General features: G+C 44.8%; 1 protein-coding gene across 1 annotated transcript in view; it reads left to right on the forward strand.

Annotated features, from left to right (window-relative positions):
• Positions 1-7,987: 7,987 nt before the first annotated feature.
• Positions 7,988-17,783, forward strand: part of LOC142141205 (retinol dehydrogenase 7-like) — a 45,321-nt gene continuing 35,525 nt past the window's right edge. The window contains exons 1-3 of the mRNA XM_075199424.1: positions 7,988-8,085; positions 9,282-9,602; positions 13,516-13,774. Coding sequence (XP_075055525.1) covers positions 9,290-9,602; positions 13,516-13,774 — 572 coding nt within the window. The 5' untranslated portion in view covers positions 7,988-8,085; positions 9,282-9,289. The remainder of the gene's footprint in view (positions 8,086-9,281; positions 9,603-13,515; positions 13,775-17,783) is intronic.

Raw genomic sequence — 17,783 nt, forward strand, 5'->3', positions numbered from 1 at the left:
CTATATTTACATAGTATTTATAAATTGATGCAGATTAGAGGACCGGTAGTAAACAGAATCATATCTATTTTCTACCTTTTAGCAATAACAGATGCTGTGTGAAACAATGAATATCACAAATTAGATGCAAACTTTATATTTCACACCCCACGGGATGTATTTTTGTGTGGCAATTAAAATTAACCTTTTTACAACACAAATAGGAATTGTAATGCTTTGTCCTCTAGCTGCTTCATTGGAATTGATTAGAGGAGAGAGTTTGTAATCAGAAGTAAGGTTTCCATCTCTGCATGGTTCTCACTGGGAGACTGTGTGGTCTTTAGTTACTTCCTCTGCCAGTCCTGCTTCCGAGTCCATTTTTACTTTGTTGCCCCCCCAGGTAAATTTGTATTCGATAACCTCCATATGTTTGGGTCTAGGATGACCGAAATGCAGGGATGGCTAGTTTCCCCTTTGTTGCTTTATCATGTCACTTTTTTAGCGTATAGATACATCTAGTGGAAAGATGTAGTCATCATCATCATTAACTCATAAACTTGCATTCGGGGATATGGGATACGCACAAATATGCCTCATAATAGATGTATCTTAAAGATACATCCAAATGGGACACATTGTAAAGGTTGTGGTGTCCATGCTCTTACTGTACTGAACTTACATGTGAATGCCTCTGTCCCACCTCTCTGAGTTATACTTCCCTACTCTATAGGAATATCTGGTAGAATCACGAATTTCAGGGAGGCCTTCAGAATCCCGGTAGAGTTGTTCCCACTTAGATCCTACTTCACTTGCCTCTGAAGTGTTTGGGACTTTGATGACATGATTTGTTACGAATGGCCCATCCCTGCAGCATGTGTCTGCAAATCACATTGTTGCACAGCAGGTGGGGGACTGTGATGGTGCAAATCATGCCATCACTCGGTCGCATTTTTAAGTGATGCAAATGGACTTCCGTTCAACTATAAATCAGGACCATTGTATGCAATGTACAATAAATTATTGGTATCAAAATAATGGAAGTTTTCGCCCTGGCTGCCACTGGGTTTGGGTCAGAGGACTGCCCGTACAGCCACTTCACGTGATATTACCTCCCGATAGGACAATCGGAGTTTGAAATGGGAGGAAGAGTGTAATATAGTTCATATTGGTCCTGCCAGATTGCAATGATAAAAGTGGTTAGTGGAAATATGTAATTGTGACACTACTATACTAAGAACTTAAAATGACAGCTATGGAGCCTGGAATATGGTGAAAGCATAAATATTTATTGAGCAGATGTGATCCAGAAGGTGCAGAAAGTGGTACAAAATGAGAACAGAACTGAGGCACAGAACAATCAATTTCTGGGTGAGGCTGAAAACAGGTAACAAGGGATACGGCTGAAGCAGGTGAACTGGCTGAGTGGAAAGAAAGCGGGTACAGAGATGTCAACAAGCAGCTTGTAGTAGTCCCAGAAAACAGGAGGAGAACAGGAGAAATAAATGAGCACAACAATATCCAGAACAGCAACATAAATGACCAGCAAAGATAACTGGGATAGGCATGTATAAATAATGAGATAACAGGTGCAGATGATTACCTAGTGCAGCAGGTTAACCCCTCCTAGTGCAAGAGACAAGGATAGTAGCAGCACCTCTGGTGAAACAATTGTACTGCAAGGCACATACAATAGTATAAGGTCCAATAAAGTTCCATAGGCAGGAACTGTCGTTACAAAGCAGCATGCTGATGCAATTCTGAAGGCAGATCCTGACAGTAATCATCACACAGCAATTTTGGCTTGGTTATCAGAAGATTGTTTGAGTATAGAAAGAAAGTAAATGTTAATTGTATAGGTAGGTTGTAATTGGGTTAAGTAGGTTAGGTAGATTAAGAGAGGGGTTTGATAATTTAATAATCTGAAGAAGTGAGATTTCAGTGAATGTTTGAAGGTTTGGAGGCTAGGGGAAAGTCTTGTTGTATAAGGGATTGTGGCACCTGCGGGTATTGGCACTGCTACACTAGGAGGCGCGGAGTCTAACACGCCGCTGGTCTTCACCAGGGACCCCCGCAAGGAAGTTTGGATTTCGCGGAAAATGACGTGCAGGTCGCAGCCCTCCCAGGAAGCTACCGGCGAGATGACGGAGGAAATCGTGGTCGTACATGCTGAGGTCAGGAACCGTCCGGACAGATGAAATACCAAATCAGGAAGCAGAGAGTAGTCAACAAGCCAAAGGTCAATCTGGAGAGTATAACACAGAACCAAGGGAGTATCCAAACTAGAGTCAGGGAGAGCTGGGTTGGTACACAGGTCAGCAAGCAGGATATGTAGGAACATGGAAGCTGAAGGCTAGAATACAAGAAACTAGTTGCTCTGGCACCCTAGTGGTGTCAGAGCAGGATATTTACAGAGGAGAGTCTTCCCTCATTGGTGGGCAGTGGTACGGCGGTCAGACGCGCTGACCGCCGAAAGGAAGCCGGAGTGTGCATCCCGTTGCTGTGGCAACGGGCGCCGCCGGAAGGAGCGTCCCCGTTACCCAGCAACGGGGAGCTCCGTGGAGAGAAGACGTCCGTCCCCAACTAGTGATGAGGCGCGGGGACGGCGTCTGACAGGATGGAATTCCAAGTTTGGGTGCAGCCCTGTATCCGTAAACTGAGCAAGTAACATGTGTGTATGAGAGCAGCGAGCCCAGTCAGGAGATATTTTGAGACAAGTGAAGGGATATATGTTGGTGTAGTTTTGTTAATGGCCTTGAACGTCAGTAGAAGTATTTTAGATTGGATTCGGTAAAATATAGTCAACCAATGTAGAGACTGACAGGGTGGGCCAGCAGTAAAAGAATGTATTGCAAGGAAAATTACCACTGGATTAAAATAGATAGCCTGTTAGGGAATACCTGCAGGAAGGGTTTTGCAACAATCAATGCAGGAGATAAATGCCTAAATTAAAAGTTTTTACAGTGTCTTGTGGGAGATGTATATGACAGGATTGATAGAGATTGGATGTGGGGAACAAAGGACAGTTCTGAGTCAAGGATAACAGTGAGCTTGAGGGAGAGTGGTTATTATCATTTTTTCAACATGAATAGATCTGTTAGGTAGGTAGCAATGTTTGCATTTGGGAATTTTATTAACTCAGTTTTTGAAAGATTAAGTTTGAGAGCGCAAGAGGATATACAAGATGAAATGCTAGAAAGACTTAGTAATGAGGGCCGACAAATAAGGTGAAAGATATGGAGAAGATAGATACATTTGGGGATCAACTGAGATTTTAAATTGCATAGAGCTTACACTGAATGCAAAAATGCTTATTAGTTTTCCTAGGGAAGGGGCACAGATAAAGAAGAACATAATCCCTAAGACTGAGCCTCCAACTGAGAGAGGGTGTCAGGATCTGCCTGCAAGCTTATACATTACATGCTGCTTTGCATGGCAGCTCCTGCCTTTTTGTCCTATTATTGTATTGTATTGGCAGTACCTCCACTCACCAGAGGTGCTGCTATTGTGCTTTATTGTGTGCATTAGGGGTTAACCTTCCTGTTCACTAATCATTCCATGCACCTGGGTGTGGTCCATTTAAACCTGTTTCCCCCAGCACACATGGCTGGTTATTGTTGTCCCATCCTGTGATGTCATAGCCTTGTTGCAACCTGTGGATTCTTCCTCCTGCCTTGCTCCTCTGGTTCATGCCTGCTTGGAACCTGTTCATACTTCCTGCTTCCCTGCATTAGCTGCTTACCTGCTGGTTTCTGAACATTCGTATCATTTCCTGCATCAGCTTGCACCTGGTATTTACTACTGCTCTCAATTACCTGCTATTTATACTTTTCTGCAAATAAACAGAGTGTTTTCACCATATTCGTGACTCCTAGCTGTACTCCTGTTTGTGACCGTGACAGTATAACTAGCCCACAAAACAGCTTTGGAGTCAGGTGAAAGTTTTGTTTTATTCTGGGACCTTTTTCCTGCAATTAAGTTTTCATTTGTTTTTTGCAACATGTCTGTTTCACCAATCATGGAATTACCACTGCTACAAACTTTACAGATGGACATTATATTGCTACATTCTCAGCTTGCTAGATTTTCCTCTTTACTTGTGGACCCACTCAGGAGACTGTCAGATTCTGCCTCTCTTAATTCAGAAGCTGCTGAGCTGTCTCAATCCACCTTCTCTGCTGATGAACCTGTTCAAACAGCACCTCTTAAAAGTACTTCTACAAATTTGCTGTTTTCTATGAACTATGGGGTAACAAATTCCCAGTACACAGGTGGTCCACGCCCCCATCTGACCGAAGAGGAACGGCGGCGCAGGATAACATACAAGTTGTGTCTCTACTGTGCCAGCAATGCACATTTCTTGCAGGACTGTCCTGTCCGTAGACCACGTCAGCTTACTTACCCATCTCCTGTTATTTCCTCTCCGCATTCCAAAATTATTTATGCTCCACCATTTCTGTTCTCTGGGAAGAGACGCAATCTGCCAGCTCCAGCCGCCTGTCATGAGGCGCCAGCCTCTGTCTCCTGTGCCGAGGTGCCAGCCTCTGTCTCCTGTGCCGAGGTGCCAGCCTCTGTCTCCTGTGCCGAGGTGCCAGCCTCTGTCTCCTGTGCCGAGGTGCCAGCCTCTGTCTCCTGTGCCGAGGTGCCAGCCTCTGTCTCCTGTGCCGAGGTGCCAGCCTCTGTCTCCTGTGCCGAGGTGCCAGCCTCTGTCTCCTGTGCCGAGGTGCCAGCCTCTGTCTCCTGTGCCGAGGTGCCAGCATCTGTCTTCTGTGCCGAGGTGCCAGCCTCTGCCTCCAGCTCTGAGGTCACAACATCTGCCTCCAGCTCTGAGGTCACATCATCTGCCTCTTGCTCCGAGGTGCCATCATCTGCCCCTTGCTCTGAGTCTCCTGCCACTGTGTCCGGTCCTGAGTCTCCTGCCGCTGTGTCCAGTTCCGAATCTTCAGCCGCTGTCTCTGTTCCTGAGCTACAGTTTACTCCAGAGGGGGCGCTACCCTTCCAGTCTGCTCCAGAGGGGGCGCTGCCCTTCCAGTCTGCTCCAGAGAGGGCGCTGCCCTTCCAGACTGCTCCAGAGAGGGCGCTGCATTTCCAGTCTGCTCCAGAGAGGGCGCTGCATTTCCAGTCTGCTCCAGAGAGGGCGCTGCCCTTCCAGTCTGCTCCAGAGGGGGCGCTGCCCTTACAGCCTGCTCCAGAGGGGGCGCTGCCCTTACAGCCTGCTCCAGAGGGGGCGCTGCCCTTATAGCCTTCTCCAGAGGGGGCGCTGCCCTTACAGCCTTCTCCAGAGGGGGCGCTGCCCTTATAGTCTTCTCCAGAGGGGGCACTGCCCTTACAGTCTTCTCCAGAGGGAGCGTTGCCCTTCCAGTCTGCTCCAGAGGGAGCGTTGCCCTTCCAGTCTGCTCCAGAGGGGGCGCTGCCCTTCCAGTCTGCTCCAGAGGGGGTCCTGTCCCTCCAGTCTGCGGTCCAGCCCAAGTTGCCAGTCCATGCGGTCCAGCCCGAGTTGCCAGTCCATGCGGTCCAGCCCGAGTTGCCAGTCCATGCGGTCCAGCCCGAGTTGCCAGTCCATGCGGTCCAGCCCGAGTTGCCAGTCCATGCGGTCCAGCCCGAGTTGCCAGTCCATGCGGTCCAGCCCAAGTTACCACTTAGTGCTGTCTGCCCTCAGGCTTCTCTAAGTGCTGTCTGCCCTCAGGCTTCTCAAAGTGCTGTCTGCCCTCAGGCTTCTCAAAGTGCTGTCTGCCCTCAGGCTTCTCAAAGTGCTGTCTGCCCTCAGGCTTCTCAAAGTGCTGTCTGCCCTCAGGCTTCTCAAAGTGCTGTCTGCCCTCAGGCTTCTCAAAGTGCTGTCTGCCCTCAGGCTTCTCAAAGTGCTGTCTGCCCTCAGGCTTCTCAAAGTGCTGTCTGCCCTCAGGCTTCTCAAAGTGCTGTCTGCCCTCAGGCTTCTCACAGTGCTGCCTGCTATGAGGCTTCCCACAATACTGCCCCCTCCAAGTCTGCCGCCCAGTCCGGGCCTGCTGCCAAGTCTGCCGCCCAGTCCGGGCCTGCTGCCAAGTCTGCCCGCCAGTCCGGGCCTGCTGCCAAGTCTGCCGCCCAGTCCGGGTCCCCTGTCAAGTCTGTTGCCAAGTCCGAGTCATCCTGTGCTGAGGGTGCCAAGTCTGAGCCGTTGCCTTTCTTCGAGGGGCACATTTCCCAACTTTGTGCCCTTCTGAAATTTGCTGCTTCTTATATTCCCTCCATACCAGAGCTTGTTAACAATCCTAAGGGACAGGTATTGTTCCTTATTTCATATCTTAGAAGAGAAGCCTTGGAATGGGCAAATCCATTTATTGAAACGGATCATTCCATCCTGTCTGACTTACAACTATTTGTTGAGGCTGTGATCACCAAGTTTTCACTTACACCTCCCGCTATGCCATCTTGCGGGGCCTCTACATTATTAGCAGTACCACCCATCTCACCTGGCCTAGAGATTCCTTTGTGCTCCACCCAATTGGTTCAAACTGCTGTTCTAGGGAATTCTCGCAAAAAGAAAAAGCGAAAGAAGAGAGCAAGGTCTACGGTGCTTGAACTGGCAGCTGGCATAGTCTCCTTTGCCCTTCCACCCATGGTTGAGGACTTTTCTGCCGGGCCCTCAATTGTGGACTATGATTCTGACGAATTTAGACATTTTTGGTAATTGGGCGTCTGGAATCTGCCCTTTTAAGGGGGGGGGGGGGGTACTGTCAGGATCTGCCTGCAAGCTTATACATTACATGCTGCTTTGCATGGCAGCTCCTGCCTTTTTGTCCTATTATTGTATTGTATTGGCAGTACCTCCACTCACCAGAGGTGCTGCTATTGTGCTTTATTGTGTGCATTAGAGGTTAACCTTCCTGTTCACTAATCATTCCATGCACCTGGGTGTGGTCCATTTAAACCTGTTTCCCCCAGCACACATGGCTGGTTATTGTTGTCCCATCCTGTGATGTCATATCCTTGTTGCAACCTGTGGATTCTTCCTCCTGCCTGCTCCTCTGGTTCATGCCTGCTTGGAACCTGTTCATACTTCCTGCTTCCCTGCATTAGCTGCTTACCTGCTGGTTTCTGAACATTCGTATAATTTCCTGCATTAGCTTGCACCTGGTATTTACTACTGCTCTCAATTACCTGCTATTTATACTTTTCTGCAAATAAACAGAGTGTTTTCACCATATTCGTGACTCCTAGCTGTACTCCTGTTTGTGACCGTGACAGAGGGAGTGCAGAAGAGTTGGATCTAGAAAAACAAACTCAGCGATTTGAGAAGTAGGATGAGGACCAGCATATGCCAGTGTCCTGAAGAATATAGGAGAAGGCATTTGTATGAGAAATGCGTGGCCACATTATGAAATGCAGCAGCGAGGTCCAGGAGAATTAGAAGTGAAAAGTGTACTTTAGATGTAGCAGTATCAAGTCATTGAACACCTTAGACAGTGCAGTCTGTGTAAAGTTTTGAGAAACAAAGTTTGACTGAAGAGGATTCAGTAGGTTATGTGAGGACTGAAAGTATGTGTGTAGAGTGTAGCCATGTCTGTTAAGAAGCTTCTAGGGGAATGAGAATTAGTCTTGGGTGGAATTTTTTTTTTTTCAGAATAGGAGTAATAACCACATGCTTGAATACTGATGAAACGATACCAGTGGAGAGAGAGGGAGAGATTTCAGGTTTTAGGCAGTGAGGAGCACAGGAGAGAGGGATCAACTGATTTTGAGGGTATTTATTCAAGTGGACAGGTAGTAGAGTGGGAGGAGAAGAAGAAATACTTAATCTTCATATGTGGGAAGCTGTCACCTCTGCTGTCAACTCCACTAACAGCAATTATTGTGCAGATACTTTGGACCTGTGCACTGGTTGCCACCCACATAAGAGGAAACATTGTTGAATTAAGATTTAGCATTGGCCGATTCCTTTGAAAAATGGCTGAGAACCAGCGGGATTGAAAGTGTTAACATAATGCTGAATTTAGTGATATTTTAATGTGAGATCATGTGACCTATGAGAGTTAATGATTTGCAGATTGAAAGTAGAACATGGAGAAGACAAACTAATATTTTTTTTCTAAGCTCAGAACTGGCATAGAACTGGCACCAATACAAAGCACGGTATGTAGGGCTGATGCAGTTTGTATATATTTGTTAAGGGAAGTGCATGCTAGTACACCATTGTGTACTTGTCAGTATGAATGCTGCATGTCAAGTTACATAGTAAGTATTTTGTGTGAGACACAATATGGGGAAGATACGATCTTTTAAAAGTTATTATCTTGCAATGTACTGACATATTATGTACCAAAGTATTATAATTGTAAGCCCTTGCGGGGTGTGTCCTCTCTATCTATTGACCAACGTCTGTCTATTGTCCCTCATACGTCCTGTCACGTCTTTTGCTGCACTCTGTGTCAGTCCCTATAGCATTACTCACACTCACCTGTCCTATTTACGTGTATTACCTCATCAATTTGTTACTTACCTCTGTATTCGGTGCTTTGGAATCTGTGACACTTTATACATAAATAAATAAATAATAATAATAATAACTGTAAATAATACATGGCTATGTAATCGATAAGTAAAACCACAGTAACTACAGTAAATAACAATACTTTTGGTTTTAACCTATCTAGGAAAAATGAGTAAATAAAGAAAAATGAGTAGTTTAGAAATCTGGAGAGGAACCGTGGCTTAGCCATAAAGAACACATCTGTATTCTCAGCCATTTTGTGAATACATCCATTAAATTTACATGGATCAAGGCCTTGCTAGTGATGTCATTGTTTCCTAGTGATTTGTTAGGAAACAGTTATGTCAGTAACATTGTTGTATTGCTTTAGCTCACAAAATGGCTGCCTCCCTGTGAGTAGATGCACTTAAAAAATAATTGCTGAATAGTTTTCATATGTCGTTCACTAAGTATTTATATTTATATAGAAAAGCAAAATATGAAAGAATATATGACCATATGTTTACAACTCTTTAAAATGTACCCCCTACTTAGAGTGTGTACTTAAATTAAATGTCTAAGAAGTTATGCCACTTTTTGCACATACAGTATAACATTAAAATGAATATATTAATATGTTTTCTAAGAAAAATGTCTGCAGTATCCTCTTAACTTCTTGCCTCTGTATGTTTATGTATGTTTGTCATGTACGTAGTTGTTTATTTCCTTATGTACAGTAATTCATAATAAGTTGACCCTTTATTAGTGAAATGTATTACAGTCTTGGAAAATGCCTAAAACATGTAGCAGAGATCCTCTGCTGTCCAGAAGTGTAAATTTCATTCTGCTCATATTGCAGTGACCGTCATGTGGCTCCATCTGCTGGTACTCCTGATTGTCATATTCCTATACAGATGGTACAGGTACAGGCTGACTCTCCAGAATCTTTCAGATAAATATGTGCTGATAACGGGATGTGATTCGGGATTCGGTAACCAGTTGGCAAAGCAGCTGGATAGATGTGGACTGAGGGTCCTGGCCACTTGTTTGACTGAAAAGGGGGCAGAGGATCTGAAGAAGGAGACCTCCAATAGACTGCAGACAGTAATCCTTGATATTGGAAACAGCCAGAGTGTCAGCTCTGTTGCTAAATGGGTCTCTAATACTATCAGTGACCAAGGTTAGAATCACCAGATAATTACTGCTATTGTAAAATCTTAGATCTATGATGCACTTATAGGCACTTATAGATGGACGTATGTCTGTTTTTTTTTTTTTGTAAAATACACATATCTATACTGCACATACAACCCAAAAATGAGCATATTCCTGTAGTTTTTGTTGTATTTTACACTTGACACTCCTTAAGACTGGAGAGAAGGATCAGGGACAGGGAAGGCTGAGTACAGTAAGGGCAGGGCCATCTTAACAGCACTATAAGTACCCAGGCAAAGCAATGCACTGGGGCCCTACCTACACAACCATTCCCCCTCTTATGTACAATTAGTACGTGTGCGTTGTTTTCGTCAAGGTTAAGATATGTTTTTGCAACAGCAAGATCGCATGTACAGATAACAGCTGATACTGAGGTGATTAGTTCACCTAAACATTTTAATAAAGAGGGTTTGAAGGTTCTGAATAAATCTCCTGTAATAATATACTGAAAAGTTGGCAAGCCTATAGGGCCCCTATGCTCGTGGGGCTCCCGGGTAACTGCCCAGTCTGCCCACGCATTAAGATGGCTTTAAGTAACGGAGTGTTCACATAATTGCGACTGAGGTATACCTGGATGCATATGCTTATACAGTGCCGTAACTAGACATTTTAGTGCCCTGGGCGAGACAGGGCACCGGCGCCCCCCATCTAAGTGGGAGTGTCAATAGTCAAGTGGGCGTGGTCAACCTACTGTGGGTGTGTGGCTAGCGCTTTACAAGTTCTAAACCGCACTGAAACCCCTCCCTCCCCATTCTTCACAGTCTGGCTTTGTAAGGATCTTTATGTAATTAGCCTCCATAGAATCAAAGTACTTTAAATGCAGCTGTCACATGCTAGCAGTATAAAAAATGAATTGTTTTTTTTAAATAAAACTCACTGAAACAAATTAAAACATAAATGTAACGGTACCATCTGTATCACACTGCTACTTTATCCCACTGTGCCCTCCATCACAGTTTCTCCTTTATCACACCGTGCCATGGAGCCATCTTTATCACATTGTGCCCCCTTATCACCATCACACAAAATTATTATATATATATATATATATATATATATATATATATATATATATATATATATATATATATATATATACATACACATACAATATAAAGAGCCTCCTAGTGTCCGCCACACAATACAGGGAGCATTCCTGTGACCTCCATACTATACAGAGAGCATTCCTGTGACCACCATACTATATGGAGAGCATTCCTATGACCACCATACTATATGGAGAGCATTCCTATGACCGTCATACTATACGGAGAGCATTCCTGTGACCTCCATACCATACAGAGAGCATTCCTGTGACCTCCATACTATACAGAGAGCATTCCTGTAACCGCCATACTATACAGAGAGCATTCCTGTGACCGCCATACTATACAGAGAGCATTCCTGTGACCTCCACACTATACAGAGAGCATTCCTGTGACCTCCACACTATACAGAGAGCATTCCTGTGACCACCATACTATACAGAGAGCATTCCTATGAACACCATACTATACAGAGAGCAATCCTATGACCACCATACTATACAGAGAGCATTACTGTGACCTCCATACCATACAGAGAGCATTCCTGTGACCGCCATACTATACAGAGAGCATTTATGTGATGGAGAGGGTGCAGAGGTTACAGCTGTATTTCGGGGGTCCAGGAGTCAGAATTGACAGGTGTCAGGGATCAGAAGGAAGGGAAACATATCTGGATAGAAACAGAGGGAACTGATATGCAGGGCAAGGAAAGGATGGGGGCTCTGTACTGTACCGAGAGTTGGGAGGGGCACTGGAGTCATAGTTATCAGGAGCAGAGGTGAGAGTGTTGGTGGAACGCAGGACTGTCAGGAGGAGCTGGGGATGCTGGGAGGGGCAGTCCTGGAAGCAGAGAGCTGCTAACACACAGCAGGGGGTATTCAATGGTTAGCGTTAACGGGAAAAAAACGAGCGCTCAAAAAATATTACCGTTTATACGGTAATATTGCGCGAGAAAAGCGTTAATAGGGTAATTCACTCGCGGAATTTCATCTCGCCGGGGAGCGGCGAGCTGAAATTCCGCAAGTAATTACCGTATTAACGCTAAGATTTTTTGAGCTCTCGTTTTTTCCCGTTAACGCTAACAATTGAATACCCCCCAAAATGTGATATAACAGACCAGTGCTTAGGGAGAGAACAACTAATGGAGCTGACAGATCCCCCTCCCCCTCACTTACTTAAGGTCTGTTCTCAGCTCCCCGCAGTGTTGGCTCTTCTGCACTGACAGCATGGTGACATCATCAGTGATGCTGCAGTGACAGGGAGCCGGCGTTATTTTTCATAGTGCTTTCATGGACCAGCCACCACACTAGCCCCTCCCCCCTCTCGCGGCACCCCCCCTCCCCCGACTCGCGGGTGGGGCGTGGGCCCGAGTCGGGGAAGGGGCCACAATTTTTTTTTTAGATTTTTTTAGATTTTTTTTTTATACTATGTAACACAGAGGGGAAGGTAGCGGGCGGCTGCTGCGCCCACACTACCCTAGTTACGGCTCTGTGCTTATATACCTATCAGGTGGTGTATCTCTTGTGGATGCTGGCATACTGTAAACAAGACACATCAATGATAATGACAATCAGTGGCACCTACTAACCACTGCAGATTGACCTCTCTAGCACGGAACTTTCATCCATTAATTTTGCTGATATATTATATGAAGTCAGGGATTTCAATTCACATTACTTAATTGATGTTTCTATGTGGACCACTGACTGTACAGATGTTTATATTTCATTGAATTTAATTTGTATTTGTACTTAACTATATTTCACTTGGTAAATGCAACTTTGTCATTTAGGAATCCAGACACTATTTTATCTTGTGTATATGACACTTCACATTTTTTTATGTTGTGTACAAATAGAGTCATGCAACTTGCACATTTACTACTTACACTGTCAAACTTTCTCTACTCTATTATGGCATACCTGCCGACTTTCTTCAGCTCCCTTCCGGGAGCCAGCCAGTGGAGGGGGGCGTGAGGGGGTCGGGAAGACCAAAATCACGTCATTTTGGGGATCTAATTCTGCCCACTTCACTAGGAAGTGGGGCACAATTCGGGAGATTGCCACACTCGCCCGGGAGTCCGGGAGACTCTCGCAAAATGCGGGAGAGTTGGCAAGTATGTATTATGGAGTGTTAGTAAACACACTTGCTGCTCCTAATGTTAACCTGGCGCATTTGCTAGAGATGTACAACTTCGACTAAACATATGCACATAAATGCTCCTTTTCATTTGTATGTCCTTTCCTGCAAATGCCTCCAACTCTACATGAGCACCAATGAATTCTCTTTCAACAAAAGTTATTTACAATCAAAGTGAAAATGTACAAGAACCCATAGCAACCAGTGATCAATCAACTTTTATTGAAATATTTTAAGTTGGACAATGCAAGCAAATCTTATTTTTGCTATAGATTTTTGCAATTTGTTAGTAAAATAAACCTACTGTCTCTACTGTTTGTTAATGTTCTGGAACTATTCTACAAATAAACACAAATTAATTATTTCACATCAGTGTTACTGAAAAGTACTTATTAAAGATTCTAACTTATCTATACATTGGGACATATTCAATTAGCTTTGCGGTACGCGATTACGCGCAGCTGCATGAGTCCCATTGCTACAACATCACAGATTTCCGTGCGCACCCCATAGAGTTGTGAAGGGAAATCCGCTATGTGGTGGTACAGTGTTGTCACTTTACATGCGCAGCCATGCGTAATCGCGGACCACAAAGCTAATTGAATATGCCCCATTGAGTTTATTGCATATATGTTCACTAATATGTCTTGAAGTACATGTTTCCTGAAAAATATTTCTCACTCTTACCCATAGGGCTCTGGGGCTTGGTGAACAATGCAGGAACAGGGATGCCTGGAGCGCCCAATGAATGGCTGTCAAAAGATGATTTCGCAAGAGTGGTGAATGTGAATTTGCTTGGGAGTATCGATGTGACCCTCAATCTTTTGCCATTAATCAGGAAATCTAAAGGACGCATTGTCAACGTGTCCAGTATTGTGGGTAGAGTAACTATCTGTGGGGGAGGATATTGCATTTCAAAATTTGGAATGGAAGCATTTTCAGACAGTCTAAGGTAAGAGATGAAGACTACTGAAATATATCTTAGCCCATAAAACGTAAGGGAAGTAATGTTGAAAGGTAAATATGCTGTATAATGTTTTTGTAAAATACTTCCCATTCCTCTATTTTATACCATACTTAACATGAAAAACAATTTCCAGGTACACTTTGCCGAACAGGTGAATTTGTGCTATGTGCAGACATCTATTCAACTTAGCATGAACATGATCATAGTTGGGGCTCTTATGTGACCCAGTTATCCCTGATAAACACCAATTTATAGGACAAAGTACAAAAGGTTGATATAACTATTTTGTTTAATTTGTATAGATTTATTTAGTTTTAACTAATAAACAAATAAAATAATACCTGCAAAGTGGTCAATAGCAACATAGTACAATGCAAAACAAGGATGCAAATTATATCTAAGAAAAATTCTGAAATATTTTATTTTGCTGACTTTCCAACTAAAATTATAATTGGATTTCAGAAGATCTGAAAGATGCCACTGTCTTAGTATAGTTAATTTTACATCCAGAGATTGCCCCATAGGCATTGAGGATCTTGTATAACTTTAGTAAAAAATGTCAGGTGGATGATAAAGTAAGAAGGGTGTCAATTCATTTGCAAGCACAAACATTTTGTAATCTACATCGTCAACCAACATTCATTCAAAGCCAAGTTAGCAAAGGGTTGCGAGCATAAAGAGTCAGCTGATCAAGTCAAAAGCTCTCTCTAGATCTAGAGTAAGCACAGAGTTGAAGTCTTAGTAGAGTTAATAGTATGGATAAAGCAAACAACACATCTGGTGCTAGATTTACTAAACTGCGGGTTTGAAAAAGTGGATATGTTGCCTATAGCAACCAATCAGATTCTAGCTGTCATTTGTTTAGTACATTCTACAAAATGACAGCTAGAATCTGATTGGTTGCTATAGGCAACATCTCCACTTATTCAAACCCACAGTTTAGTAAATCTAGCCCCTAGTGTTATTACGTGTCTCTCTAACAGGTTATGAAGACTATTCAAAATTGGAATCTGCTGGAGATTGTTCATGTCCTGCTCAGCAACTTCTAAGTAGAAACGCTGATTTCATTTAGGATTCTGCCAAAACCATTATTGCTGCATCACTTTCAGATACACCATTACTGCAAGCACTACATCTCTCCCCCGTGTCTCTCTGTCTGTCTACCCCCACCCCTTAGATTGTACGCTCCTTTGAGCAGGGTATTCTCTCCTCCTGTATTCACCACTGTTAACTCTGCTCTCCAGCTACTTAGCCCTCCTCCTTGAGGACCCTTTTTCCCGCGTCCCCTCTCGCTCCCTCCTCTCCCCTTGGGGGTCTCCCTGTAATCCGTGCCTTCCCTCTTGGACTCCGTCATTGGCGGACCTTCCCCTCTCCCCTCCTCCGCCCCTCTAGCTGTGCTTTGAGCTCACTGAGTTACTGTGATTATTGTTTACTGTACTGTGCTGTCTTACCTCATATTGTAATTTCGTTTGTCCCTGTACGGCGCTACGGACACCTAGTGGCGCCCTATAAATAAAAATTGATAATAATAATAATAATAATAACTTTGACATAATTCTGCTTTGTTCACTACTTTCTCCACTTCTGACTCTTGTACCTGATTTTTTTGCAACATTTCTCTGCCCCTGCCATGACTAGTTATAAATTTGTGACTGCTTCGTTCTCAGCAACTACACAGCCCCTGTGGGTAATGCCCAGAAATAGTTTCCCAAAGAAATGCTTCTATTGGGGTCTTTCGAGGCTTTTTTGGTATCCAGACCAAGGGCTAGATTTATTAAGCTGCGGGTTTGAAAAAGTGTAGATGTTGCCTATAGCAACCAATCAGATTCTAGCTGTCATTTTATAGAAAGCACTAAATAAATGAAAGCTAAAATCTGATTGGTTGCTATAGGCAACATCCCCACTTTTTCAAATCCGCAGCTTAGTAAATCTAGCCATTAATGTTGAGAGTTCAGCCGCTTAACAGTGGAAGAATGTACTTGTAGAAGGAGCTTTCATCTTTGCTTATATTTTGCTAGTTTATAACAATCCTTCTGCAATGCCTACTCTGAAGGTTTACATGTCCTGCAGAATCAACTACTGTACCAGTTAGGGCTTCATTCCTCCAACCTACACCAATGATGCTTCCATTCCTCCAATCTGCATCAGTGATTGACCCTCCATGCTTCAACAGTGAGAGTTCCATCACTCCAACCTATAACAGTGAAGATTCCATCCCCGTTGTGCTCCAGAGGGGATGTTGGCTCTCTATCATGCTCCATAGGGTGTACTGGCCCTCGATCATTCTCTAGAGGGGGTGACATCCCTCCATCATCCTCCAGAGGGGGTGCCATCCCCCAATAGTGCTCCATAGGGGAAACTGCCTTCTACTTCGGGATCCGAGGTCCCAGCCTTTGTCTCCCGTGCTGAGGGTCCAGTCCTTGACACCTGTGCTGAAGGTATAGTCATTGCCTCTCATGCTGAAGGTACAGTTGTTGCCTCCCTTGCTGAGTGCACAGTCATTATCTCTTTTCCAGGGCTCTTAGAGGTAACTGCCATTTTCAGGCTCTTAGAGGATACTGTCCAGCCTGGACGTGAGTTTAATTCTGCCTTGCCCTCTTTGCCTACAGTCAATTCTGCCGTGGGCTGAGGACAATTCTGCCTTAGCCTCTGGGTCTGTGTTATGATCTGCCTTGTTTCTTTGTGTGCATTTTACCCTGTATTATGACTTGCCTTGTTACCCTGTGTGCACATTACCCTGCAGTATCTGTGATTCTCCAGAGGAGCTGCTGTCCGGCCGTTCCTCTATCAGGGGTTAACTTGCACTGCTAGTTAATTATCCACACCTGTCTGTGGCCTATATACCGTATTTCCCCATGTATAAGATGCACCTTTTTCCCAAACATTTTGGGTCTTAAACCTGGGTGCGTCTTATACAGGGGTAGCGAGGATGCAGGGGGGGCAGCATTACAGTGCCAGCGGGGGGATCGTTGGGGAGCGGGGCAGCATTACAGTGACAGCGGGGAGGATCGAGGGGGAGCGGGGCAGCATTACAGTGACAGCGAAGGGAATCGAGGGGAAGCGGTGCAGCATTAGTGACAGCGGGGGGATCGAGGGGGAGCGGGGTAGCATTATAGTGACAGCAAGGAGGAGCGGGGCAGCATTACAGTGACAGTGGGGGGGATCGAGGGGGAGTGGGGCAGCATTACAGTGGCAGCGGGGGGATACAGGAGGAGGCGGACAGAGGCACATTGGCAGCGGGGATCCAGGAGGAGGGGGACAGAGGCACAGTGGCAGCGGGGATCCAGGAGGAGGGGGACAGACGTACAGTGGCAGCGGGGATCCAGGAGGAGGGAAACAGAGGCACAGTGGCAGCGGGGATCCAGGAGGAGGGGGACAGAGGCACAGTGGCAGCAGGGCGGGGGGGGGGGGGGCGATTGCAGGGAGAGTGTGCTGCCCGGCTGCTCTGATCACAATCAGAGCAGACGGACATTACACTCTCCCTGCCTTTTTTGACAGCTACCGTAATATTTTTTTTTGCAAATTTCGGGGGCAAAATTAAGGTGCGTCTTATACATGGGAGCGCCTTATACATGGGGAAATACGGTATGCCTGTCTTTTCCTGAAACCCTTTGCTGGTCATTGAAGTTCCTAGCCTGCTCATGTGGCTCTGTTCCTGGATTACCTGCATGTGTCTCTGTTCCTGGTTTCAGTTAAGTTATTGGCTGCATTTCTTGTCTGCCAAGATCTGGAAATCCATTGTTTCATTCAGCTTGAACTGTTTACTGTTTATTTTGCCTACCCTGGATTATACCTTTACTGCAATAAACAGTTTAAACGTTTATATCATGTGTCTGGCTCCATGGCTGTTATCAAGGATTTGGTTTTGAACAGAACCATAATAGAATGACCAGCAAAGGGTTTCAGGAAAAGACAGGCATATATAGGCCACAGACAGGTGTGGATAATTAACTAGCAGTGCAAGTTAACCCCTGATAGAGGAACGGCCGGACAG

This window comes from Mixophyes fleayi, chromosome 2 (assembly GCF_038048845.1).
Source record: "Mixophyes fleayi isolate aMixFle1 chromosome 2, aMixFle1.hap1, whole genome shotgun sequence".
Lineage (NCBI taxonomy): Eukaryota > Metazoa > Chordata > Amphibia > Anura > Limnodynastidae > Mixophyes > Mixophyes fleayi.